We start from the raw sequence: 26,290 nt of genomic DNA on the forward strand, positions 1-26,290 counted from the left end.
TATGTGTTCCCGTTTTCCTGGCTTTTCATTCCCATTGGTCACCCATCAGCCTGTGACCAGGTTTAACGTCCAGGAGTTACAGGTGTGGAGTTCGCTAAAAAATGCGACATCAGAGAGAAAGGTGATGGGAAGTTTTCAAGACGGAAACAAAACTAGAGCAGTCAGATCTTTCCAGGCTGTGAGCAAGCTTCATTTCCAGATCACCTTTTGGCGAGGCAGTGCCCGTCCTCGTGCAGGGCAGAGGGTCCCGGCGCCCCAGCAGTGGCCTGTGAAGTGTGCAGAGGGTGGCGGGAGGGCCCCGGGACGGGCACACGCCACTGGTTAGCACAGCAGAGGTGTCTGGGGGCGGGTGTTGGATGACCAAGGACACTGCACTGAAGCAGGACGCCATTAACAGTGGCTCCATTTTCTGTTCTGCCACCGTGCTGCGGACACTTGCATTCTCACGTGCATGTGAGGACCTCTGTGTTCCCTTTGCAGGTCAGAAAGGAGACAGTTGCCTCATCTGTGACACAGCAGGACTTCGTGGGCCCCCTGGACCACAGGGACCCCCAGGAGAAATAGGTGAGACCCCGGATGTGAGCGGGACCAGGCCAGAGTTTGCTTCTGCGGGTTGGAAATCACACTGAAACGAATCTTATGCCATGAGAGACCACATCTCTGCATTTAAAACTAAAGCATAAAACAGAAAACTTTCGGTCCCACTTCCAGGATTTGCCTACTTTGTTGAAAGTCGTCCGGATGACCTACAATTTGGCACCAGAGAGACCTTCCAACAAAAGGGCAATAGCATACAGTTCCCTTAGCTCCACAAATTGAGTTCTCTTGAACGAAATGAACAGAAGGTTTCTGGTTAAAACGGTTCCTGGCGTGTGGGCGGGGGCACTTGTCACCAGCTGCTTCAGTGGCTCTTGTCCACATCTGGGGTCGCTTTTCCCCTTCCCGAGTCCACCTTGGGCACGTTCGTTACTACCGCATTGGGAGTCTTCAAACACCGTCTGCTTCTATGAAGGTCCCTCTATGCTCTTGATTCTTTTTTTTATTACTTTTTGACTTTTTTCAATGTTGACTTATTTTTGAGAGAGAAACAACACGAGCAGGGGAGGGGCAGAGAGGGAGACACAGAATCCGAAGCAGGCTCCAGGCTCCGAGCTGTCAGCACAGAGCCCGACATGGGGCTCGAACCCCCGAGCCGTGAGATCACGACCTGAGCCGAAGTTGGACGCTGAACTGACTGAGCCCCCCCAGGCGCCCCTGTGCTCTTGAATCTTGAAAAGGAAAGGTGTGGGGTTATTAGGATGTGTCTCACCCATGATGTGTCCTACCTCCCTTGTCTTCCTAAAGGTTTCCCGGGACAGCCAGGGGCCAAGGGCGACAGAGGCTTACCCGGCAGAGATGGCCTGGAAGGACTGCCTGTAAGTAAAGCCGTCTGGTTGGAGTACTTAGTAGAAGTAGCTGCCGAGCCAGCTAACAAAGGTGTATGTTGCTGCATTTGTGAGCATGGTTTCTGCAGTGTTATTGGGGTGCTGGCGCAGTGTGGCTGTCTAGAACAGTCTAGAACAGTCTAGAATCACTCCACATGTCCACCCGAGGGTGAGCAGGACTGTCCAGGCCAGAATCCACATCTCAACCGCCTCTCTCCTCACCTGGCCAGAATTCAGTTGCCACGTCCCTGTGTCCAGGGGCAGCGGCTGCTGTGTGTCACCTCCCCACAGGGTCTCTGGGGACTCTCGAGACCCGGGGTACCGCAGGGGCCCCTCCAAGCAGCCGCGCTCCTGAGGTCGGCTGCCGACCTTCTGCGTGAGCATTGCCTGTCACAGCAGTAACTTAAAAATGCGCCGTAAGTTCAGCACGGGCAGTTTCCGTGGAGAGATGAGCACTGGCCTGTTTCCTTCGAGGAGTTTGGAACATTTTCATTCTTCGTCTCCCAGAGGTGTTGTTCGGAAAATTCCTGTCACCTGTATCTACCGTGGGGGTGCTTTTCCGCATCTGAGAATGAGATGCCTCCCTCACGTCAATGTGCAGTCTTTCAGTTAAATGAAAATCAGCTCCTAAACTTTTCTCATTTGTTTAAAAAGAAGCCATTGAAGGGAGCGGTCATCATCTCAGACACTGAAGGGCGCTTTTGGTGCACGTGGTCTGCTCTGTCTCTAAAGCGTTTAAACCTGAAGGCCTCGTTCTCGTATTTTCTTTGTTCCTCTAAGCTTTGCAAGCATTAATGAGTTTCTCCACTTCCTTTCATGACTTTTTTTTCCGTTTTTCCTCTCTTCTTCTGTCAAAGTCAAATCTTCAGCGTTATCCTTCTCTGAGGTAGCTCTTTAACTTTGCAATCTTTAAGGATGTCGCCGGCAGCTTTTATGATAGCAGGTCAGGACAGAAGTGGGCGTTGACATAGCCATGAAGCAGCTGGGATTGAGCGATGCGTTTTCTCCTTTTGAAGTTAGATCTTGGGATTCTGCTTCCAGAACGTCCCTGGTGCCTGGGGAGCTGAGTTAGAAGTCGCAACTGTTTAAAATATTTCTAAATAAATTAGAAGTTCCCATAACTGGGAAGCCATGGCTCTGGTGGGGATCAAAGACAGAAGAGCTTTGAAGAAGCAGAAGAGGATGCTTTTAACCTCTGGACACGGTCCTTATCTACTTGGCCTTCCTGGAAACTTCCTGCCTTGACTCTGCCTGAAACCCCATGCAGACACCAGCCCCCCAGCCCCCAATCTAACAAAAACGGGACAAGAGGAAGAAGGGAGAAGGACAGTTGAGGACAAGTCCTCATGAAGAAGAAAATAAAGAGAATGTACGACGGGACTTCTAATCCCCACGCCTTCCCCATTGGGAACTCCGAGCTCCTTTCTTTCTGCAGATGCCAGAGGTTTCTAAAAATTGTTTTATGGGTAAACAGTTTAATTGAGAAGGTAGTAATTTTCCTTTGATTTGAAGCCGTCCTGTGACTCCATGGCTTACCTGGCTCACAGATGGGGTCCTCTTATTTCAAATGTGGCTGGGGGCTGGTGGAGGTGCCCAGGAACCAGTGGAGCATCCCGGCAAGTGGGTGATAATGACAAGAGATGAAATGCTCTGGCTTCATATTTGATTTAGGTAGCATTTCTGTGACATGTCCTTTTGCAAGCTGAGTGTTTGATTTGGGGACCGAGGGACAGGCTGGCTCCTGATGGGGACCTGAGCGGCTTTCGTGGTCATCGGGATGGTCTCTTGAAAGGAGTTGTGCTCTTTAGAAGCAGCCTGTGTAGCCGCTGGATCTTCTCTAATTTACGGAGCCAACGCCAAGTTTTCAAGGCAGTGTTTGATTCCTCGTCACTTCTCTCAAGAGATGTGGATCCAAAGGCCTTTGAATTGCCTAGGATTGAGATGTTCCGGGGCAGGGAAACCACATGAGGTGTCCTCAGATCAAAATGTCACCTTTCAAAAAAGAATCAAGATTTCTTCCTTGAAGGATAGCTGGCAAGGTCACCATTATGAAGATAAAGAATTACATTTCCTCGCTCTGTGCTTACAGAAAACTGTATTCCTAGGCTGTGAATCTTCACCGTAAAGGAACACTGATCTTTCCAGGTTGAGAAAAATCTACACTGGTGGTGATTTCTTACACTGGTGTTCATTTTTTACTGGTGAATATCGCTAGGTCATCTCCCCCTTCCTCCAATCCCCCCCAGCTGCAGACATTCAGGACACGAAGTTAGCCTTACGCCTGCCCTCCATGCCCCGAAAGACGGATGGGAGAGAAAGGTGTGCAGTCACGCGTTCTTAACAAAGCAGAGCAATTTCTGTAATGAGGACCGAGCTCTGTACCATGGAAACACAGGACACTCGTCAGGAAGGGCTCCACAGAGGAGTCTCGGTGTAGCTGGGACTTAAGGATCCACAGGAGCTAATGTTCCCTGGGGGAAAAGTGCTCCAAAATACCACAACCCCTTTTAACTAAATAATGAGTTTTCCACACCCCCCTGCCAAAGTGCTCTGCGTGTTCGTCCCTCACCTGCTATGTGCTTTCAGTCTCTGCCCTGCACAGTTGGGTGAAGAGTCAGGAGTGACGTGCCGAGGGCCGTGACCCATGGTGGGTGCACGATCGATGGTACCCGCTTTAAAACCTAGAGATTGTATGAATTTAGGTCCCGGCCCCTTCCTTTCTTTCTGTGTGTGTGTGATTTGCGTACATCCAAGAGCCATTTCCGAGGGAGTGGTGAGAAGGAATTCAAGTGAAATGAATTGTCCCCAGAGTCTAAATTCCGCCAAGTTGGGCAGGGAGGCTGAAGGGCTTTCTTTCTCAGGCCTGAGGGAACAAACACTTGAGATGATGATTTGAAACCTTGTGAGCCCCGGTTCTCAGAGTGGCCAGAGGAAAGACCATCTGTGGGTGTGGGCGTTCCTTGATTTAACTTTCCAGGAACTGGGGAATGTGCTAGGCTGTGTCTCTTGGGAAAGTCCCTTCTGTTCTGCTGACTGCTCACAATGACAGTGATGGAGCTGGCCCGTGCTCACACCCAGACTTTGCTCTCCTTGTTGCCTGTCCTGTCTGCACCCAGAAGCCCTCCTCCAGTTCCTGGGCCTAGGACGCCCCACGCTCAGCAGCTTCTGACAGTCGCTAGAATGTTCGTGTGAATGTCAACAGTTGTAAGCACAGGCAGGTTATCTGGGGCCTGCCCTACAACGTGAGCACCACTCCCCCCTCCCCCGCCCTAACCTAGTCCCTGTGTGGGATACTTAGTACAGAGTTTTTGCCAGGTGTTTTCAAGAGGAGCACAAGAAGCGAGGTCAGATCAGGGCTTTGTCACAGAGCTGTTGGCTGCTGCGGAATGAAGGAGCTGAAATAGGTGACCATTTTTCGGGGAGGTGGCTTCTTGATATCACTGTGGACTGAACCCCGCTCATGCTGGGTCACTCTGTGGACAGACACCTTTGCTTTGTGCTTGCAGGGACCGCAAGGTGTGCCAGGGCTGATGGGCCAGCCCGGAGCCAAGGGAGAGCCTGGCGAGATTTACTTCGACGCACGGCTCAAAGGAGACAAAGGGGACCCGGGCTTCCCAGGCCAGCCCGGGATGCCAGGCAGAGCAGGCACTCCGGGGAGAGACGGCCACCCGGGTCTGCCCGGCCCCAAAGGCTCCCCGGTATGTTCATCTCCAGCCTTGGGAAACGCACGTTAGAAGCAGGTCTGCAGAGAACGCAGGAATGAGTTATTTGAATCGCGTCTACGTATTTTTGTTTGGATGGGTCGTTGTTATCCATGAACTAATTCAGCGGCTCATGCAGAAACTGATGGGTGTGAACGTCAGTGTTGATGCTGTTGGCTGGGGCGGAGGGGTGGCCATGCATAGGCATCTCCTCACGTGTTTTGGGCCGCCAGAGAGACGTCTGTGTGTCAGATTCCGGGTGTCAGGTGGGAGGTGGCGTTTCAAGTTAGCAGGGTGCGAGACATCCTCGAAAGGTCAGTTCCAGATACAAATACTTCAGTCTTTGAAATGTGTCCTTGCATGGGGTGGGAGGGCGAGTGCCCAGCCTGGACAAGAAAGCTGGAGTCATTTATTAACTGCCAGATGACCCTTGTCGGAGGGTGGGAGTAAATAAATAGCAGGAGCCAGCTAACCCCTGGTACTTATTTACCAAAGATGGTGGAAAATGTGACATGAACGTGTATCGGGATGTCTGCTGATAGCGTGTCTTTTTCTCTCTGCCGGTCAGGGTTCAGTAGGGTTGAAAGGAGAGCGTGGCCCCCCCGGAGGAGTTGGATTCCCTGGCAGTCGTGGCGACATCGGCCCTCCTGGGCCTCCAGGGTTTGGCCCCATCGGCCCCGTTGGTGACAAAGGACAAATGGGTTTTCCAGGGAACCCTGGACCCCCAGGCCAGCCAGGTGAGGCCCGAGGTCACACAGAGCACGGGGCTCGGGAGTCGGGTGTCGGTTCTTCCAGGAGGTGGACGTAGCCCGGGCCCTTCCGTCACGTGGCCGTACCGTCACGTAGAAGATGGGCCAGGCTGGGTGATGTGCAGAATCTGGCTGTAAAGAATTTGACTTCGTGGGTGATTTTTCCTACAATAAGTACATGGTGCCTTCCAGTTAAAGTTGGCCTTTTGTGTGGAAGTGATGTCAACGTGAGCCTGCTTCCCTACGTATTTTCTGTGTGAGCTCTGCGCTGAGTGTGGTAGACGGACAGGCGTGACCCTGCCCTCCCGGAGCTCGGTGTCCGGGGTTTGGCAGCATGCACGGAGTGAGGCTGACGTGAGGGTTTCCCATGGGCGTCCTCCCCCCATCCTCACGCCCCACGTGTTCCCAGGGACGAACGGGGAGAAGGGGTGGCTCAGACCTCGCACACCCCGGGCTCCCGGGAGTGCTTAGTAGAACGTGATTGAGCGTAGAGATGGCACACTCCCGTCATTCCCTAGAAAATCCTGGACTAAGAAGAGGAGACGCCAGGGACGGCTTGGGCACAGGGGAGAGAAGGAGGAGGGTGTGACTAAGAAACATCACGAAAGTTGTAAAGATGAACAAAAGGACTTCAGATGGTTCAAATTGTGTGACTAGTCAACCTTGAACAACGTAGTTACTGGATAGTCAAATGGACCAAAACAAGAACTAGGCAGGAGAGATTTCACAACGGGCGCCCCCTCCCCAGGACCCACGTGGACGCCTGAAACCCCACGTATGCTGTGTTTCTCCTGTACACACAGACGTGTGGCCCAGTTTCACCTGTAACCCAGGCCCAGTAAGAGATCACCAATGGTACCTCATAGTGAAATAGAACAGTTAGAAACATACAGCGTTCTAAACATTGTGTGAATGTGTTTCTCCCTCAATGTCCCTCCTTGTCCTGTACTCAACCCCTCATCTTGTGACGACGGGACAGGACAAAATGCCCGTGGCGAGGGGTGAGTGAAGCAGGCGTGTGTGCAGACCTTCTGTGCTGCGTCATCTGGTCCCGGGCCCCGGTTGACTGCAGGCAGCTGAGACACACAAAGTGAAGCCACTGACTCGGGCGGACGACCATGTGGCCCTCGCGCTCACCAATCTGCCGATTCTGTCACAAGCCATATATCCGGCCCAAGTTCTCTCAGTTCCTATCCCATCGGGAGCTATTACTTCCTGAAGTCATAGCGTTAAGATGCGCAAGGTCTCCAGCATGGAAACGTCAGCCTGTCTTTGCTGGAAGTGCAAGTGGCCTAACGTGTATCTTACCATCATTCTCGTCTGGTGGTGGGGTACCTAGCAGCGGGCTACGGTTCCCTTGATGGTTGTTCTTTGTGTAGCAAGCATCCCAGAAATGTTTCTTTTGTGACTCCTTTGGGGGCAGAGAGATTTTGACCTGGGAAGACCCCCCAATCGTGGTAAAGGGACGTCTGATCCGTTTCCCCGTAGCCATAGCCCCTGACTCCGCGGTCAGCGTCTCAAGTGCTCTTTGAGCTTGCGGGGTCTGGAAACTTGCAGAGTTGTAAAAGGGAATCAGACTCTTCGTGGCCAGAAACTAGCATCAGAGAAACCATCTGGGGCAGCCACAGACGCGTCCCGGCAGTGAGGGAAGGAAGATTCCTGAAGGAGGTGTTGATGGCGCTGTTGGTCAGCTGTCCACATTCTGCAGGGTTCCATCCAGACCCGGTCAGCTCTGGGGTTGAAACCCAGACTTCTTTGATCTGCCAGAGCCCTGTTTACTCTGGTGACATTAAAGGCTTATTCCCAGGGTGGGACTGATGGCAGATATGTGTTGGAGTCAGTCGGCTGGCATTTCCCAGAGCCTTTAGCTAAAGAATGTGGTGGCTGAGCCTGGGAGGCCCTGTATGTCTTAAATTCCGATAGGGCGTGTGAGGAGTCCACGCGGTGTCCTTGGAGGTGACCCCGTGGTGCTTTCCGAGCAGCTGAGCCCTGACCCCCAGTGGATCTCTGAGGCACCAGTGCCTGTACCACTCACACAGCTCACAGCTGCCTGGCTGCAGTGTTCCAGATCATGCCGGATCGCCCAGTTAGCATGTCCTGGAGGTCGTTTACCACTAGACGAGCAGAACTGAGGTCGGCTTCAAAGCAGCTTAGAATTGGTTTTGTCTGATAAATTGAACAGTGAAGTGTTTTGGCTTTGAGTCAGGCTAATTAACAAATTACCCATAGTCATCTCACCTCGTTTCCTAGTTTTGTGACCCTTACTTTGGACTCTTAGAGAATTCATGTGTCAGGTATCTAGGTTCTTCTGGATGTAAATTTTGGGGAAAACAGGAAGAGCTCACTGTGAAAGATTCTAGAAAAGTAGAGAGAGGAAGTGGAGGGATCCACATGGGGCTTCTCTATAGACTGCTCAGGACAGGATGTGGGCTCTCACTGTCCTCACTCAGGACGGGATGTAGGCTGTCACTGTCCTCGCTCAGAATGGGATGCGGGCTCTCGCTGTCCTTGCTCAGGACGGGATGCAGGCTGTCACTGTGTCCTCCCTCAGTACAGGATGCGGGCTCTCACTGTCCTTGCTCGGGACGGGATGCGGGCTGTCACTGTGTCCTCCCTCAGTACAGGATGCGGGCTCTCACTGTCCTTGCTCGGGACGGGATGCAGGCTGTCACCCAGAGTCCTCACTCAAGACAGGACGGTGGCTCTCACTCAGTGTCTGTGCTCTTTCCTCAGGTCCCAAGGGTGAAGCTGGACAAGTTGTGCCCCTACCTGGTCCCCCCGGAGCACAAGGACTTCCGGGGTCCCCGGGTTTCCAAGGACCCCAAGGTACATTTAGTGTCCTAGTTTGTCTGGAGATACAGTTGGGACATTGACACGTTTTTCTCACCCTGATGGTTGGTTTTGCTCACAACAGGTGACCGAGGTTTTCCTGGGACGCCGGGAAGGCCAGGCCTCCCGGGAGAGAAGGGTGCCGTTGGCCAGCCCGGAATCGGATTTCCAGGGCCTCCTGGCCCCAAAGGTAAACCCGGAGGACAAGCCCCACCCGGAGTGGGCCCATAGCTCTACTCATGGCCCACACAGGCCCAGCTGTCAGCACCGAGGGCTGTGGTCTTTCCATTGGTTTGCACGTAAATTTTAAGAGAGAAAGAGGCGAGGGATACAAACACTCTACTTGAGGTAGCGACGTGCCATTAAGGGAAGATTGCCAAAGTCTGGAGGGCGGTGAATCCACCCACCAGGGAGCTGGGTGACGTGGTGCCTCCACGCCGCGGGTGTTGGTCAGGAGGGGATGGGACCTTAGGGGCCCAGCCGATGCCCGGGGAGCTGACAGAAGCTCTTTGGGGTGTTGGGGGCGCTCTCCTCATCAGTGCAAGAGGTACACAGAGCAACGGCACTGTGCCGGGCTGGGTTTGGGTCTCCAGGAAGGGTGCTGGGGAATGGGAGGAGGCCCCCACAGCACGGAGCCTGGATCCCCATGGGGCTGGCATTTCAGAAGCAGCATTTCTTTCTGAAATCTGTGAGGCAGTGAGAAGGACAAGGTCCTGGGTATGTCAACCCTGCAGGTAGGCCCTGGTGGGGGCACCTGCCATCATACACCTTGGTGTGGACCGAGCAGGCGCTGTGAGCAGCGAGGGGCACCTCTTTCCCATTTGGGCTGGCATCCTGTCCCCTGTTTTACTGGCCATGTGTGCAGAACCTCATGGAAAGAGCTCTCCAGGCCCCCAGCTTCTTGTCCAGAGGCTCTGCGTGCATCACACCCACTGTCAGGGTTACAGGCCTTCACACTCGTCTGGGAGCTGCGTCACACACGCACACGCATGCACATGTACACACACATACATGCGCACGCGTGCCCACATGTATACACGCACGCACACACTCGTGCACACACGAACACACACTCTCTCATGTGCATATACACACATGCATGCGCACATGTGCCCACACGTACACGCACATGCACACATGTGCACATGCACATACACCCACACGTATACACACACTCGCATGTGCATGCACGCACACACGCACCCACATATATACACACGCACACAAACACGTACACATACATGTGCACACGTACACACACACTCACATGTGCACACACATGAACACACACTCATGTGCACGAACACACATATACATGGGCACGCGTGCCCACACGTATACACACGCATGCACACTCACATGTGCACATGCACACCCACCCACACGTATACACACACTCACATGTGCATGCACGCACACGTGCCCACACATATACACACGCACACAAACATGCACACATGCATGTGCACACGTATACACGCACACTCACATGTGCACATACATGCACACCCACCCACACGTATACACACACTCACACGCACACGTGCACACACGTATACATGCACGCACACGTACTCACATTTGCACATGCACGCACACACACACGCACACACACACACACACACACACACACACAGCGACCTGTGTCAGGCTTGAAGGCCAGAGGCTCTCAGCCACCCTCAAGGTCACAGGGACAGTGCCTCGACCTTCCGCCTGTCCATGAACCCTGTTCCCAGTGAGCCCCATCTCACCATCGTGACAGGCAGAATTTAGCGGTAAGGTCTCCCAATTGGAGGCTCTCTGCCCACTCGCACGAAGTGGTCTGGAGATGCGGATGCCGGTGGGCAGTTAGGTGCACCGTGTGTCCAGCTCCCCAGTTACAACCGCCCCACAGCACCTGCTTCCGCACACTTACAAATCCCCGAGCGTCGGGACCCTCCGCATCCCGCGGGATAGACTTTGTGCACAGTAGAGCCCCGGGGTAGCCCTTAGCCCACCAGACCCTGTAGGGTTGGGACCCAGACAGCCTCTGATGCCCCACGCGCCTCCAGTGATGTGGCCTCCAGTGGCTTGAGAAGCAGTGGTCCCCAGCGGGGCTGCTCGAACTGGACCGTGTCCCGGAATCAGAAGTCCCGCGGAAACGCGCGTCTGCTCTGGGAGGTGTGGGTGGGCCTCTCCCGCAAGGCGGCCCCTACCTTGGCTGCGCTGGGGACAGCGGAGCCAGATGCCACCCTAGGCTGCTTGTGCCCTTCGGGGGTGGGGCAGGCGGAGAAACCGAGGTTAGCGAGGAAAGGAGGAGGGGAGGGTGGGGGAGAGGCGGCGGGCACGGGCCTGCGGTCCATGGCGCCCAAGCTGCTCTGGCTGGTGCAGGCTGGTGTCCCACCCCGTGGCTAGGGTGGCCTCAGGCTCCTCTTAGAAGCACCTCGGAAGGGCTCCTCGTTGGCCAGTCCAGCCAGTTCAGGGGCGTCTGAGCGAGTGTCAGGGCAGTGAAGAAAGTGGGGACCAGCATTATGACAGTAGTGAGTGTTGACTCTTCAAAACAGGTGTTGATGGCCTGCCTGGAGACGTGGGACCTCCCGGGAGCCCAGGCCGCCCAGGATTTAATGGCTTGCCTGGCAACCCGGGTGTGCCCGGCCAAAAGGTGGGTACTGAGCATTCCCCAGATTGCTCTTTCCCCGTCCTTGCTGTTCATCAGACACATAAAATGTGGCGCGCGGAGTAGAAAATAAGCACACTGTGGCGGTTGATGTTTGGGGGAGAACCGTACGTTTCGGCTCTGTGAGTGTGCTCTTGCCTGAGTGTGAACTGTATCTCAGCGTACAGTACGGGTCTTATTGTAAGCGACAGGACAAAGCTGCATGAAGGCCACTGTCCTGAAAGGCGTAATGGCAACCCAGGAGGGTCTAGCTTTACTGATATTCTGATCCAGTAATTCTTCATGGCAGGGGCTGCCCTGGACATCGTGGGCTCTTTAGCCACCTCCCCCTTGGCTGCTGCCCACAGATACTGAAGGAGCACCCCACATCCACCCCCAGTTCTGACAACCAGAACTGTCTCTCTGAACATTATCAGCTGTCACCGGGGGAAACATGGCCCCGGTTGGGGACCCCTGGGCTCGAGGGACTTAAGGACTCTCCTGGCCTCAGACATCCCTCTGCGACTTGCTGATACTTGAAATTCTGCTCATTGAGTATAGCTGACCAATTTCACCTTGCCAACAAAAGAGCTGGCCTTGCCTGTTCCTTTTCTGTTAGGAGAGTGGGCAGAGGCCATGGGGATTGGGTAGGGGTGCACAGGCAGGCAGGGGCCGTAGGGGACCAGGCGACAGAGGCACCTGTGTCTCAGTGACCCCAGGGGAGCGCTCTCTTCAAACACACCTGATCTCGCGGTGTCCCATTCCATCTGTGTGGCTGACGCGGCTTCCCCTCATAAACTGCACTAGATGCACTCATGAAACACTAGTCTGTGGTGGTGCCATGCGGATCGCTTCGCACACGTGAGGCTCATGAGTTAGTAAATGCAAATGGAATTGGGATAAGGATTTGGCTCATGATTTAAAGTATTGTGCGGGGCGCCTGGGTGGCGCAGTCGGTTAAGCGTCCGACTTCAGCCAGGTCACGATCTCGCGGTCCGTGAGTTCGAGCCCCGCGTCAGGCTCTGGGCTGATGGCTCGGAGCCTGGAGCCTGTTTCCGATTCTGTGTCTCCCTCTCTCTCTGCCCCTCCCCCGTTCATGCTCTGTCTCTCTCTGTCCAAAAATAAATTAAAAATGTTGAAAAAAAAAAATTTAAAGTATTGTGCTTTTTCAAAAGTCCCTTGGATTCACTTCCTTCTGTTTTGTGAATTTGCTGCTGGGATGCGTGGAAGAACCTCCAGTGGCCACTTCCTCTGAAGGTTGTGGCCACGGTGGACAACAGGGGGGCCCGGTGACGTAGTGTTCCTCGGGCCTTCAGAGTACTTCCTTCGTCGTCAATCATCTGCATTTATCAAAGCCCTTAGATTCATGACATCCTTTCCATGTTTAATTTGAGGTGAAAGCCTTCGCTGAGACAAAAATCTCAATAAATGGTGTCCTGGTCCCATCCTGGAACGTTGCCACCTCGTAGGAAGCTGTCTATTAGCCGCTCACAAAGCACATTGGGCATTTTGTCCATCACTTGGTCTCCACTCCTCACAGACACAAAGCGAGCGGAGGGCCGGGGACTCGGGTGGGAATCCTCCCTCTGTGACCTGGAAGGCATTCAGCCGTGGGGAGCCTTGATTTTCTTCCTTCATAACATAACAGTAATAAAAACGAACCACCTCTGATTTGTATTGAAATCGGAAGGGGGATGGGTGCGTGAAGGCTTCGTAGGCTTGAGGTTGGACAGCTTCTTACCGACGGTCTGCACTTACGCCGTTGGCTGGATGGAATCCCGGCCTCTCCTGCTGAACCGGCTTCTCTGTGTTTCGGGAATTTCCAGGGAGAGCCTGGCATCGGTCTGCCTGGACTCAAAGGGTTGCCTGGTCTTCCCGGCATCCCTGGCACACCTGGGGAGAAGGGAAACATCGGGGGACCGGGCGTTCCGGGAGAGCATGGTGTTATCGGCCCCCCAGGCCTCCAGGGAATCAGAGGTAACTTCTTCCAGACAAAAGTGGACTGTGGTGGATGGAGGCTGGGCCTGTTGGTTTGGTGTCCACGGGGCACCTGTTAGGTTCTCTGCATTTGTTGAAAGAATGATGAAAATGGCAGATGGTTAGAGCTTACGGTCCTGTGTTGTTGTGGCTGATTGTGGGGGTGGGTCGTATGGTCTGTGTGCCATTCTTTTACAATTTCTTCCCATCCAGGTGACCCAGGACCACCCGGATTACAAGGTCCCAAGGGAGCCCCTGGAGTTCCTGGGATAGGCCCACCTGGAGCGATGGGCCCCCCTGGAGGACAGGGACCACCAGGGTCCTTAGGTGATTATCCCTTCCCCACATCCCGCTCCCCAAGGGGAAGGGGCCAGCTCCGGAGCCTGAGTGAAGTGGGGATTAGAGCCCCCTAGTGAATAAAGGGGGGAGGGGGATTCTGTTTTGGGGAGACTGGTCTGATTGCCCCTTAACCAGAGTTTGTGGGTATCTTTCTTTTCCTCTCCCTGAGCTTGGTTTACGTGCCAGAGAGCACCCCCCCCACCCCGCCCAGCCCCACTTCATGTGTATTCAGTGACATTTTCCTTTAATTCAGAATGACTGGTGTCTCCACCTTACCTTTCCATGGGGGGTTGGTAGTTGTGGGTAACGTATACTAACTGGTCCTGGAGCCGCCCTGGTCTTCAGTAACTAGTCCCAGAAGGGAGAAGGTGCTGGGGGCCCACGAGTGTACCCGGGAACACAGCTGAAAAGCAGCTGGTCTTGGGTGTGGACACTGGGGAGGGCCCGGGGAGGGGGAGGGGGCTTGGCAGGAGGGAGGACTCGGTCTGGGACAGTGCTCGTGTGGCTCCCCCGTGGCTCCCCCTTGGCTCCCCCGTGGCTCCCCTGTGGCTCCCCCGTGGCTCCCGACATGGCTGCCTGAGACAGTGGGAGTTTCCCAGCCCCCTAGGGTGGACTGCACACTCACGTGCCGCCTGCAGAAAGGGATGGTGGGACACAGAAGGGCGCACCGCGGAGCCCCCCGCTCACCGCTCCTGCTCTCCACCCGCTGTAGGCCCTCCTGGACTGAAGGGAGAGAAGGGCTTCCCCGGATTTCCAGGCCTCGACATGCCAGGCCCGAAAGGAGACAAAGGGTCCCCAGGGCTGCCCGGCCTGACAGGGCAGTCTGGGCTCCCCGGTCTTCCCGGACAGCAGGGCACGCCTGGCCTTCCCGGCATTCCAGGTAAGCGGCTTGTAAACGCCTGCCCCTGTCTGTCTCCGACTCCCTGCGTCTGCAGTCTGCATTCACAGCCCCTCGTCTGCCGCAGGTCCCAAGGGAGAGATGGGTGTCATGGGGACCCCGGGGCAGCCCGGCTCGCCAGGCCCGGCAGGAGTGCCAGGATTGCCCGGAGAAAAAGGTAGGGGCTGGTCACTCCAGAAGAGCCCGTCTTGTGTCTGTGTCTCTGTGTCTGTTGGGAACTCTGGAAGGGTTGAAGGTGCTATTTCGTACCAAGAGGCAGAGGAAAGAAGAAGGTGAAGCAAGGGTCGGGGAGACCCCTCTTCCAGTAGGAGCTCACGGTGCCCGTGCCTGTGGGGGCAGGGGCTGTGCTCTGACCCAACCAGAGAGAAGACCAGTTTCCAGGTGCTCCTTCACCTGCACAGTTGAGGTGTTTGCTCTTTTTAGAGCCAGTGGGATCTCCCATCATGCAAGGTCACTGACACGGAGTCCTTAGAATCACGTTAGCAACAGGGGCAAATATACAGGCCTTAATTTTTATTTCTTATCTGGTTATTTGAAATTGGCCCCAAAATATGTTTCTAAAGAAATGGACTTTGTGAGACATAAAAAGAGTCTTTTGTTTAGTAGAACAAGAAAACTCCCCATTTTCTTATTTTGTATAGAATTGAGAGGCACTGTGAACAGGTGAGATAAAGCTTCTTAGGAAAGAGGGGAGATGTGAATCATTTAAACTAATAATAAGCAGAGTCACATGCATGTTTGAGTTATTCGCAAATAATGAATTCTTAAAACTGGGCTTTACTGTTCATTTACCCAGGGCCCAGATCCTTCCAGTAGCTCAGACACTTGCCTGGCGATGCTGCCTTCCTTCTTCATCGGCGGCTCTGCCCGCCAGAAGGAGGGCCAGGCCTTGTCACTGCTGCATCTCACCAGGCGCCTTCTCTTCCCTTTTCAGGGGACCACGGCTTCCCGGGCTCCTCGGGGCCCAGGGGAGACCCCGGCTTCAAGGGTGACAAAGGAGATGTGGGTCTCCCTGGCAAGCCTGGGTCCATGGATAAGGTGGACATGGGCAGCATGAAGGGTCAGAAGGGAGACCAAGGAGAAAAAGGTGAGCGGACGAAGCGAAGGCACGTCCACCTGTCTGACCAGCTCTTCAGTGGTGCACCAGCAACGTCAGACCAGCCTGTGTTTCTGCAAGGTTGTCTTTTAGGCGGATGTGGTCATCATGATTCTTTTCTGTGACCTGCAGGACAAATTGGACCAACTGGTGATAAAGGATCCCGGGGAGACCCTGGAACCCCGGGAATGCCGGGAAAGGATGGCCAGGCAGGGCATCCCGGGCAGCCAGGTACGGAGTGAAGTTCAAGCCCAGTATGCGCCAGGAGCTCATGCTAAGGGAATGTCACCCAGCACTTTTCATAGGCATTAACCTGTTGGGCTTTTCCCTCTGTTCTCCTAGGACCTAAAGGTGACCCCGGCATCGGCGGGACCCCGGGGGCTCCAGGGCTCCCTGGACCCAAAGGATCGGTTGGTGGAATGGGCCTGCCAGGTACATTGGATTCACAAAAGGGGTCTTCTTTCTATAGAACAGAATGTCCCGTCCCCGCGCTGGCGGGGACAGGTCTGCAGGATGACATGTGTCGCCCTGAGGGCATAATCCAGGCATGTGCACTTTTTACCCAAGTGCACATCTTCGGTCCTGTATGGTCCCCTGCCTCGGGATCAATGGCACTTGGCTGACACTGTGACCATTACTAAAAAAAAAATAATAATAATAAATCACAGTTCAATCAAATAAAACATGGGCTGTCTACCATCACCTTTCGATCACCTCCAAGTGACTGGCCACCTGGCCACCATCTCCCTGGTGTGGTCTGGCTTCCCAATCATCTAGGCCAGCCTCCAGTGCCCTTTGGCACCAGCCCAGAAGAGTTCTCTGGGCTCTGCTGCCCCAATCCTGACCTGGCCTCAACTCCTGCGACGGGGCTGGAGAGAGGTGGAGAGCTCTGGCCTCGGGTGGGTCTGGGCTAGCTAGCACTGCTCCGAACCCACAGGGAAAGGGGAGCCGAGGCAGGAAGCTGGCCCCCTCCCTACGCACGAGGCACGGTATCGCTCCATTTGACATGTAGAAACATCTAGCTTGCTGTCTACACCTGCTTGTAAACAGGTTTGGCTGCCAGCATACCTCACGAAACCAGGTATGCATCTGCTTTCCTTGGCCCACTGCGCGACCCGTCTGATCCTTCTGGATAACGGGAATTGATTGTAGAATAAGGAACACGAAAGTCATTTTTCATACTACTGCCAACGTAAATATGCCAAGGAGTTACCGTATGTCTGCTCTGTCTTTGTAGAATGATGGTCTTTAAGAGACAGGAGAGTCACTTCCTAACATGGCACTAATGTGCGGGTGACGGCGTCTGCCTGCGGGACTAAGGGATCGATAAATGCAGGCACACACGTTGCACCTCGTTCTTGGTGGCTGTCAGGGCACTTTTCCATGTTTAATATTAGCACCCGCCAAGCACGGACTCAGGTGTTAATTGTGTGTGTTTACAGGAACACCCGGAGAAAAAGGCGTGCCTGGGATCCCCGGCCCGCAGGGCGTCCCTGGCTTACCCGGGGAGAAAGGCGCAAAGGGCGAGAAAGGGCAGGCAGGCCTCCCTGGCATTGGGATTCCGGGCCGGCCTGGCGACAAGGTAACCATGTCCTGCGTGGACACTGCCCCCTGTGGCCACCTGAGCGTCTCCGCACACTCGGTGATTCAGAGTGGTCTCCCCTGATTTACTGCACATTGTCCCTCTGGCCCCCTCTGTGCACCTTCCCTGCCTTGGCAAGAATCTGGAGACTGTTGAGAGGCGGGACAGCCAGCCCAGGGCTGGAAGGGAAGGGTGAGGAGACATGTGCGGAGAAGAAACAGAACTGGCTCTTGTTCTGGGCTTCCCACTTATCCCCGGTTTTCAGACGTGGACTTTAATTCTTCGCTAGAAAGCAGGACGTGGAATCTGTATAGTGTTATCCAGAAAGGGCCCACAGACACGTGCCCGGGGACAGGTACGAAATTAACGGGCTCGATGTCTCCCACAGGGAGATCAAGGGGTTGCAGGATTTCCGGGAAGTCCTGGAGAGAAGGGAGAGAAAGGAAGCGTGGGGATCCCGGGGATCCCTGGCTCTCCTGGCCCTCAAGGATCCCCTGGGAGCGTTGGCTATCCAGGTAGGTGAGCCGGGCCTCCTTCTGAGCTTGGGTCCAAAGACAACAAAGTCTCCAATTGATGGCATTCCGCTGTCTTGTTTCTTCCTCTAGGAAGCCCTGGCTTGCCTGGGGATAAAGGGGACAGAGGCCTCCCAGGATCAGCTGGCATTCCCGGTGTCAAGGGAGAAGCAGGTAGAGACCTGAGGACACAGGAGACAGAGGACACACGGGGGCCTGTGGGGATGAGGCGGGGGCCACCGAAGCTGGGAATTTCCCTCAAGGTGACAAGTCGTGGACCCCAGAGTGTCACGGGTTGGCACACCCCTCTACTTTTCAGATGGACAGACTGAGTCTAGAGTCTAGGGGGGCTCATGGGGCCTTTATAAGATGTGGCCCCCAGTCAGGAGCCAGAACCAGAGCTGCTGAACTGGCTGCATTGCGGCTCCAGTAGGTTCTAGAAGCATGTTTGTGTTTGAGGTGCATTCCTTGAGGATGCCGGGTATGCACGGGGTAACGGCTCCCTGGGGAACTGTCGGGAATGAGCGTCTTGTCGTGACAGTGTCCAGACCTGACTAATGTGGCTCTTCTCTCTGAGGTCTTCCTGGGAAGCCTGGCCCCGTGGGCCCAGCTGGCCAGAAAGGGGAGCCTGGCAGTGACGGAATCCCGGGGTCGGCGGGAGAGAAGGGGGAACCAGGTATGGTGGCTCCTGCTCCCTTTAGAGGGAAATAAATGCTCCTCCGGGGTCAGCATTGCTCAGGGATTGGCGTCGCTCCAGGGTCAGCATCACTCAGATCTCCAGTCCATGCTGAGTGACCGGGGCTGGGCACAAAGTGGTATCTGTACCACATGTCCTTATGGCTGTTTATACACTCGTGTGGACGAGGGGAGAGGCCTAGATAAGAAGAGGGGCAGGTCCTGTACTGACGGGCCTGACCCAAAACACCTGGACTCCCGGGGGCGAGTGAGACACACACAGAACGTCCAGGCTGTCCCTCCTCTGCCTGGCTTTTCCCCCTTTAGAGAAAGGGTCCTGGGACCAATTCTTGCCCTCCGATCTGCTCCCATCCCTTGTGGGGGCTGCAGGTTCTGACGACGAGAACCACGTACACGGTAATGCTTGTGTGTAGCAAGAATGACACCTGCGGTCTGAGACGGGTGAGCCTAAGGCAGGGGCGTGGGTGTGGGGGTGTCGCTGGAAAGGAGCCCTGGGGCATCTGCTGCGGGCAGGGCTGGCCCCCTGCTTTTTTTTTTTTTTAATTAATTAATTTTGAGAGAAAGAAAGAGCAGGGGAGGGAAAGAGAGAGAGGGAGAGAGAGAATCCCAAGCAGGCTCTGCACTGTCAGCACAGAGCCCGACTCGGGGCTCGAACTCCCAACCCTGAGATCATGACCTGAGCTGAAGTCAAGAGTTGGACGCTTAACTGACTGAGCCACCCAGGCGCCCCAGGGTTGGCCTCTTTCTAAAAGTTCGTTGTTTCGTTATGCACTCCTTATGTTTCTATTGCAAACATTAATTTTCTCATAAAAAATAATTCATAAAAATGCCTCCATACCTCCCTTCCCCCCACGTTCATCCTCCTGCAAGCCCCTTACTCACGTTTCTGGCCTTTCCGGTGTTTGCTGCCCCCCAGTCCCCAATACCACCAGCTCTCCCTGCCTCCCTTGAGAACGTTGTTAGCTGGACAGTCATCTGGGAACAGCCGATTTGTTAGTGTCTAGATGGTGGTAGAAAATCAGCACTTATTTGTACAGAGCATTTCTATTAAATGCTGTAGTGGTCGTGTGCTGAAAAGTACTTAAGAAAAGTGCTAAATTATACACATCCCACCCAGGACTTCTTAGAACAACTGCAGAAACGAGATTTTACTCAGGAGTGCAAGGAGCTGATTTCTATGTGGTGGTGTTGCAGAGTCGACAGGGTTTTGTGCTGTACTCGAGGACCAACTGTTTGAGGACATGTGGATGTGACTTCTTACCCTTGTCTTACAGGCCTGCCTGGAAGAGCATTCCCAGGGTTCCCAGGGGCCAAAGGAGAGAAAGGTAACATTCTCGCCGCTGATGCACGTGGCCCAGGCCGAGTGGGTCAGGCAGTTGCGAGGAAGCAGTGGGTGGCAGTGACAGGATGCTGGGTCTGGGGCACACGCCTTCTCCTGGCCCCTGACAGACCAGCATCTGGTGACGTTGTACTTTTGAAAAAGCAGAGGAAGCGTCACAAGAGAGGCCCGATGACCATTTTTGGCCACGACTCTATTTCCCTCCTTTCTTATTGTTTCTTAATAACCTTGAAACGATCCTGGAAGTTTGGTATTTTATTAGTCACGTCTGGGTGGTATGTTGGGAACTAAACATGGAGGAATTTTGTTCCCTATAAGTTCTTACCTTGAAAACTTCAAAAAATAGCGTATCGTCGCATTTCTGTCATTGACATACCGTAAGCTACACGCATTTATAGAGTGCTATTTGATGTCTGTTTTTGATACGGTTTGATATATGTATAATCTGTGAAAACATCACCACACTCAAGATAGTGAACATGCCTGTTACCCCAGAGTTTCCTGGACTGCCTAATCATTTCCGTCCTGCCCTCCCACCCCACCCCCCAACACCATCATCCCTCAACCCCACCCTTTGCTCTGTCTTCTGGTACTGTAGATTAGGTTGCATTTTCTAGAATTTTCTATCAGTAGGATCCTGTTTTATTCTAAGTCTGACTTTATTGGCCCAGCACAATTAGTTTGTGATTCGCGGGTGTTGGAGCTCATGCCAGTAGTTCCCTCCCATTTCTTGCTGAGTAGTGTTCCACGGTGTGGATATAATATTACTCGTGTATTCATTCACCTGTCGATGGAGCAAGCCCTTAATTTAGCGGTGCAGGTGCTCACAGACCCCTCTCAGCCTGTATTCCAATGGCTTTTCGGTAGAACACTTCCTGACAAAGTATGAGGAATGACAGGTGGCTCTCATACTCTAAGCTTACTCTTCCCCGGGTCAGCCATGGTCGGCGTCCCGTGTGTCACTCAATAAAGAGGGGAAAGGGCACCCGGCTCTGGTTTTCCCCTGCCCCTCGCACAGCTCCCTCCTCCTCGACGTACAGGCTTTCTCTTCTCCCCTGTGCTTCCCCACCATCTCAAACTGGTTTTGTTGTCTAGGTTCAAAGGGTGACGTGGGTTTCCCGGGACAAGCTGGGAGTCCAGGAATTCCCGGATCCAAAGGAGAGCAAGGATTCATGGGTCCCCCGGGGCCACAAGGACAGCCGGGCTTACCCGGAGCTCCGGGCCACGCTGTGGAGGGACCTAAAGGAGACCGGGGCGCACAGGGTCAGCCTGGCCTGCCAGGTAAGGGTGTCTCACCAGGGCGAGAGCCGGGACTGAACCAGAAGGCACAAACACACACACGAGTGTAAACGAGATTTAAATACTTAAACCTTCAATTGAACTTTTTTACTTAGCGGTTCACAGCATTTCCTGTAACTTGAAACTGCTTACGCTACTTGGGGACCCTTGTGTTTTGGCCTCCGCTGGAGGCCTGTGTCCTTTCTGTGAAAGAACACGGTAGATGTGACAAGTGATTACAGGTAGACTAGACATTATTGGAAAAGACTGGAGCATGAGAGCCACCCGTGGTGGCTTGGAACATGGTGGCATTCTGGCGTGCCCCGTACCGTGTGAGAAAATACCCCCGCACTGGACGCTCGGGCCAGTGCATTCATACCAACATTTTCTGCCTATTGAGCAGGTTGTCCCTTTGAGGACCTGCTGGGTTTCTGCTGTGCTCACACGGGCTGATCCACTATTGTTGCCCCTGGTTGGGGACAGCTGGGCAGCGGGGATGGCAGCCAAGCCCAAGACACTTGTCCATAAAATCACCCTCTCACCTCAGACTGTCACTTCTGTGTCTCCTGTCAGGGCTTCCGGGACCCATGGGGCCTCCGGGGCTCCCCGGGCTTGATGGACTGAAAGGTGACAAAGGAAACCCAGGCTGGCCGGGGGCTCCCGGTGCTCCAGGACCCAAGGGAGATCCAGGATTCCAGGGCCTGCCTGTGAGTTGTCTGTCGGTCTTGTGTGTGAATAGGATCACAGCACGGTATGTGTGTGTGTGTGTGTGTGTGTGTGTGTCCACCTGTCCACGGGTGTCACAGTCCTAAATCCTCTCCAGGACTGGAGAGGGCTCCTGCCCCTTGCTGGTCATCAGCTGTCTTTCCTGACATTGTAGTAGGCTGCTGTTCCCACGTTCTTTCTTGTGCAGTTTTACAAGGACTGTGAAAGGGGAATGTCACACAGGATCACCGCTCAGTGCCTGGGTTAAAAATCCTGTTTAGGGACCCCTGGATGGCTCAGTTGGTTGAGCGTCTGACTTCAGCTCAGGTCATGATCTCACAGTCCGTGAGCTTGAGCCCCACGTCGGGCTCTGTGCTGACAGCTCGGAGCCTAGAGCCTGCTTCAGATTCTGTGTCTCCCTCTCTCTCTGCCCCTACCCCGCTCACGCTCTGTCTCTCTCTCTCAAAACTGAATAAACAGCAAAAAATTAAAAAAAAATCTGTTTACATGCTTGATGAAGAAAGCAAGCCTCAGTGACAAATACATTCCCTAGTTCTGGTGCCGTCAGTGGCTGTCTGTCTGTTTCCATGTACATGTATAGACGTGTGTGTATGTGTGTGCGTGTGTGTATACATACTTACATTTGTGTGTGTTTTCGTTTGGACACTTTTTTTTTTTAAATCTTTATTTTTGAGAGGGAGGGGAAGGGGCAGAGAGAGAGGGAGACACAGAATCTGAAGCAGGCTCCAGGCTCTGAGCTGTCAGCACAGAGCCTGACATGGGGCATGAACTCACAGGTGGTGAGATCATGACCTGGGCCAAAGTCGGACACTCAACCGACTGAGCCATCCAGGCACCCCTTGTTAGGACACCTTTTTAAACAAGGTAAAGCACAGACACAAATACATGTGAGAAACAGTACAACTTACTATATGTTGAGAAAGGAGCTAGAGAAGGAATTGTTTTGAAATAGCCAGAAAAATGAGAGAATACATTTCCAAACATGAATGTTGCTATACTAGAGAGAAACATAGAGGTGCCTGGGTGGCTCAGTTGGTTAAGGGTCTGACTCTTGGTTTCTGCTCAGGTCATGATCTCACAGTTCATGAGTTTGAGCCCTGCATCGGGCTCCCCACTGACAGTGCAAGCCTCCTTGGGATTCTCTCTGTCCCTCTGTCTTTGCCCCTGCCCTGCTCGCATGCTCTCTCTCTCTCATAACAAGTAAAAGTAAACTTAAAAATAATCCTCCTTAGTATTCGTTTTTTTCTCTCCACATTTAAAATCACTTTTCAGATAAGATATTAAACTAATTCTAAAGAAATTTCGTTACGCTTGAGTGTCTGGAGGAAAGTTTCCAGAAGGTAGTTTGGTGTTGAAGGATTGACATGTTGCCACGACAGTGTTCAGGAAGTCCCAGATCTGTTCTCGGCCCTGTGCTGTGGGGGAGGGGCAGCAGGTCGCGGGCCTTGCACCTGCTCTGGGAAGTCACCACTCAGACAGATGGGGACAGGGGACAGGGGAGCGAAGCGACACGTGCCAGTTCCCAGCTTCCTACTGCAGCTGCACATAGGCCCCATTTGTTCACAGAGCCTCTTGGGGAACACTGAGGGGCTGCCCCAGCCTCCCGACTTCCAGGCTACTTGAGAGACTTACGGTGTCCTAGCGACTCCCAGCTGACGCTCTGTGTGTGTGTCTAGGGAATCGGTGGCTCTCCAGGACTCACAGGCTCTAAGGGTGACATAGGACCTCCGGGAGTTCCAGGATTTCAAGGTAAGACAGTAAAGGAGGTGCTGCTTGAAGACAGAACCTGTCCGCTGGCACTTTCACACCGATAGGCCAGCTGGATCACAACGCAAGATCGGGTTTTCTTCGAGTTAAAAATGCCGTGTCTGTGTGGCAGCCTGATTTGTATCATCCTATGAATGGCTGTGTAAAGACGCTCTGATTTTCTTATTAAGAATCAGTTTACAGGGGCGCCTGGGGGGCTCAGTCGGTGAAGCGTCCGATTCTGGATCTCGGCTCAGGTCGTGATCTCACAGTTTGTGGGATCGAACCCCACATTGGGCTCAGGGCTGACAGTGCGGAGCCTGCTTGAGATTCTCTCTCTCCCTGTCTCTCGCTCTCAAATAAATAAACTCAAAAAAATTAAGAACAGAGAATCAGTAGATCATTTGTATGTCAAAAGACATCATGGTTTATAACGTATTAAGCCAGCATGTATTGGTTGCCTCCCGGCTCCCAGGCACTGCTCTTTTCCTGCCGAATCAGATACGTATGAACGACAGGTGACTAAAACCAGTTCCCAGCTTACAGGTGTCTTGGGGTCTGTCTGGGGACATGGGTGACCCAAACTGTGACCGCAGCAGGATCATGTGCCTGTCTGCTTTTTGTGGTCATTTTATGGTTTTGGAACGTTTGCACATTGGGAAAAATGTGACTTCCAGATTCTAGAGGGGAGAGTGTCTTTAAAAAGTTTACATAGCTGACCGGAAGGAATGTTCTTTTCTTCTCTGACAGTTGATTGGAAATATGTTCCCTGCGTGTGTGTGTATGCGTGAACGCGGACGTGCGTGCATGCGCCCGTGCTTGCGTATCGTTGGGGATTCGGGGGTTCTGTGCAGAGACAATGTTCTTCTTTCCTCCAGGTCAGAAAGGCCTCCCCGGCCTGCAGGGAGCTAAGGGCGATCCGGGTGACCAGGGCTTCCCTGGAAGCAAAGGTAGGAGCACATGCTGGGCTGGTGGGGCCTTGCCGACGGTGTGAACGCGTGGATCAGGGTTTGGTTTTGCCCATGAGAAGCGGCTTGAGTATCAGTCGCAAGCAGCTGATTAAGAATTCTTTGGTAGCTTGTCAGGACTGCTGTGTGAGGCTACCCTAGTCGGCATTTTATTAGCGACGCTTCTTAAAAGTCAAGCTGGTGAATCCAGCCGGGGAGGGTCGACAGACTCAAGACTCGCAGTCCTACAGGCTCTGCTTGGTGTCCTCAGGTTAAGGTGGGGTCTGTGTGAAAGGGGGCTGGGCAGCAAGGAGTTTTGTACAAGAAAGAGTCTGCTGTGGCTTCTGCGCTGTCTGTCCCCCGCATGCGGCGACTCCCGGCCCCCAAGACCGCCTCCCGAGACGGGAGGAAATGGTCTAAGTACGACAGGCATCCAGTTCCAGTTTCTGCTGGTCTGACCACGTTTCTAGGGTTCCATGATTTTTGAAATCATGTTTTGAGAGACTGAGCCAGCAGAGTGCATTAAGAAGTACGATGGATGGGCACCTGGGTGGCTCAGTCCGTTGGGCGTCCAACTTCGGCTCAGGTCATGATCTCACAGTTCGTGGGTTCGAGCCCCGTGTCGGGCTCTGTGCTGACAGCTCAGAGCCTGGAGCCTGCTTCGGATTCTGGGTCTCCCTCTTTCTCTGTCTGACCCTCCCCTGCTCATGTTCTGTCTCTCTCTCTCTCTCTCTCTCTCTCTCTCTCAAAAATAAACATTAAAAAAATTTAAAAAAGGTTAGGGGTGTGTCCGACTTCAGCTCAGGTCATGATCTCACAGTCTGAATTTGAGCCCCGTCATCAGGCTCTGTACTGACAGCTCAGAGCCTGAAGCCTGCTTCGGATTCTGTGTCCCCCTCTCTCTCTGCCCCTCCCCCACTCATGCTCTGTCTCTCTCTCTCTCAAAGATGAATAAATGTTAAAAAAAAAATTAAAAAGTACGATGGGGGAGTGAAAGAAATGGGGACAGTGTGTGGAAGGCAGGACAGGACGGGTGATGTCTGGCTGAAGAAAGCGAGGCCGGGGCTGACTGAGAGCCTCCGCACTCCTTCGCTGCCGCTCATCTTTCGGGAGCTGTCGCACAGAAGGATGAAGTTTTTGCGTCACTGAGGGATGAAGACTGTGGTTATAATGTCCATAAGGCAGATTTCAGAGAAGCATAAGATGAGACCTAATTGCACATGCTGTAGCTCTCCCGGTCGGGGAGGGATCCCTGGGAGGCATGGAGCCCCACCTGCTGGCCTGCGGTTATCAGGGGCTCTGGGACCCAGCTCCCAGTTTGTAGTAATGACCCCAGCATCGGTCAGTCCCAAGGATTCAGGACTTTATGTTGAACAGTAGCAAGGCGTAGGTACGTGTACGTCTCGTGAAGACCTATTACATGTGTTTTTGATACTGAATGACTTCTGAGAAACGTGTTTGGATTGGGTTTCATGCTTGGATCTGCTCCCACGAATGTTGACAGTGGAATTGACCGGTGGCCCCCCTGATTCCCACAGGCCTCCCTGGGCCCCCAGGCCCCCCAGGGCCCTACGACATCATCAAAGGAGAGCCAGGACTCCCTGGTCCAGAGGGTCCCCCAGGTCTGAAGGGGCTTCCGGGACCACCAGGCCCCAAAGGACAGCAAGGTAAGAAACTAGCAAAGGGGAGGTGTGGGGTCAGAAGGAAATAGGGCAGGGTCTGCTCCTCACCAATGTGTCCCAAGCCAGGGTCTCTGGGTGACGGCCGTACAGGTGTATATTTGAATAGGACTTTCTTGATTTCCTTTAATGGATAT

At 53.7% G+C, this 26,290-nt stretch overlaps 1 protein-coding gene across 1 annotated transcript in view; it reads left to right on the forward strand.

Moving 5' to 3' along the window:
- Nucleotides 1–26,290, forward strand: part of COL4A1 (collagen type IV alpha 1 chain) — a 154,353-nt gene that overhangs the window by 114,215 nt on the left and 13,848 nt on the right. Inside the window, exons 23-46 of the mRNA XM_058742766.1 lie at nucleotides 481–564; nucleotides 1,345–1,415; nucleotides 4,931–5,122; nucleotides 5,694–5,862; nucleotides 8,608–8,700; nucleotides 8,789–8,893; nucleotides 11,247–11,344; nucleotides 13,165–13,315; nucleotides 13,529–13,642; nucleotides 14,367–14,534; nucleotides 14,620–14,709; nucleotides 15,487–15,639; nucleotides 15,781–15,879; nucleotides 15,991–16,080; nucleotides 17,091–17,230; nucleotides 17,619–17,745; nucleotides 17,836–17,916; nucleotides 18,320–18,418; nucleotides 19,713–19,763; nucleotides 20,873–21,058; nucleotides 21,629–21,762; nucleotides 23,458–23,530; nucleotides 24,406–24,477; nucleotides 26,013–26,141. Coding sequence (XP_058598749.1) covers nucleotides 481–564; nucleotides 1,345–1,415; nucleotides 4,931–5,122; nucleotides 5,694–5,862; nucleotides 8,608–8,700; nucleotides 8,789–8,893; nucleotides 11,247–11,344; nucleotides 13,165–13,315; nucleotides 13,529–13,642; nucleotides 14,367–14,534; nucleotides 14,620–14,709; nucleotides 15,487–15,639; nucleotides 15,781–15,879; nucleotides 15,991–16,080; nucleotides 17,091–17,230; nucleotides 17,619–17,745; nucleotides 17,836–17,916; nucleotides 18,320–18,418; nucleotides 19,713–19,763; nucleotides 20,873–21,058; nucleotides 21,629–21,762; nucleotides 23,458–23,530; nucleotides 24,406–24,477; nucleotides 26,013–26,141 — 2,769 coding nt within the window. The remainder of the gene's footprint in view (nucleotides 1–480; nucleotides 565–1,344; nucleotides 1,416–4,930; nucleotides 5,123–5,693; nucleotides 5,863–8,607; nucleotides 8,701–8,788; nucleotides 8,894–11,246; nucleotides 11,345–13,164; nucleotides 13,316–13,528; nucleotides 13,643–14,366; nucleotides 14,535–14,619; nucleotides 14,710–15,486; nucleotides 15,640–15,780; nucleotides 15,880–15,990; nucleotides 16,081–17,090; nucleotides 17,231–17,618; nucleotides 17,746–17,835; nucleotides 17,917–18,319; nucleotides 18,419–19,712; nucleotides 19,764–20,872; nucleotides 21,059–21,628; nucleotides 21,763–23,457; nucleotides 23,531–24,405; nucleotides 24,478–26,012; nucleotides 26,142–26,290) is intronic.

The sequence above is a fragment of the Neofelis nebulosa genome, chromosome 1 (assembly GCF_028018385.1).
Source record: "Neofelis nebulosa isolate mNeoNeb1 chromosome 1, mNeoNeb1.pri, whole genome shotgun sequence".
Lineage (NCBI taxonomy): Eukaryota > Metazoa > Chordata > Mammalia > Carnivora > Felidae > Neofelis > Neofelis nebulosa.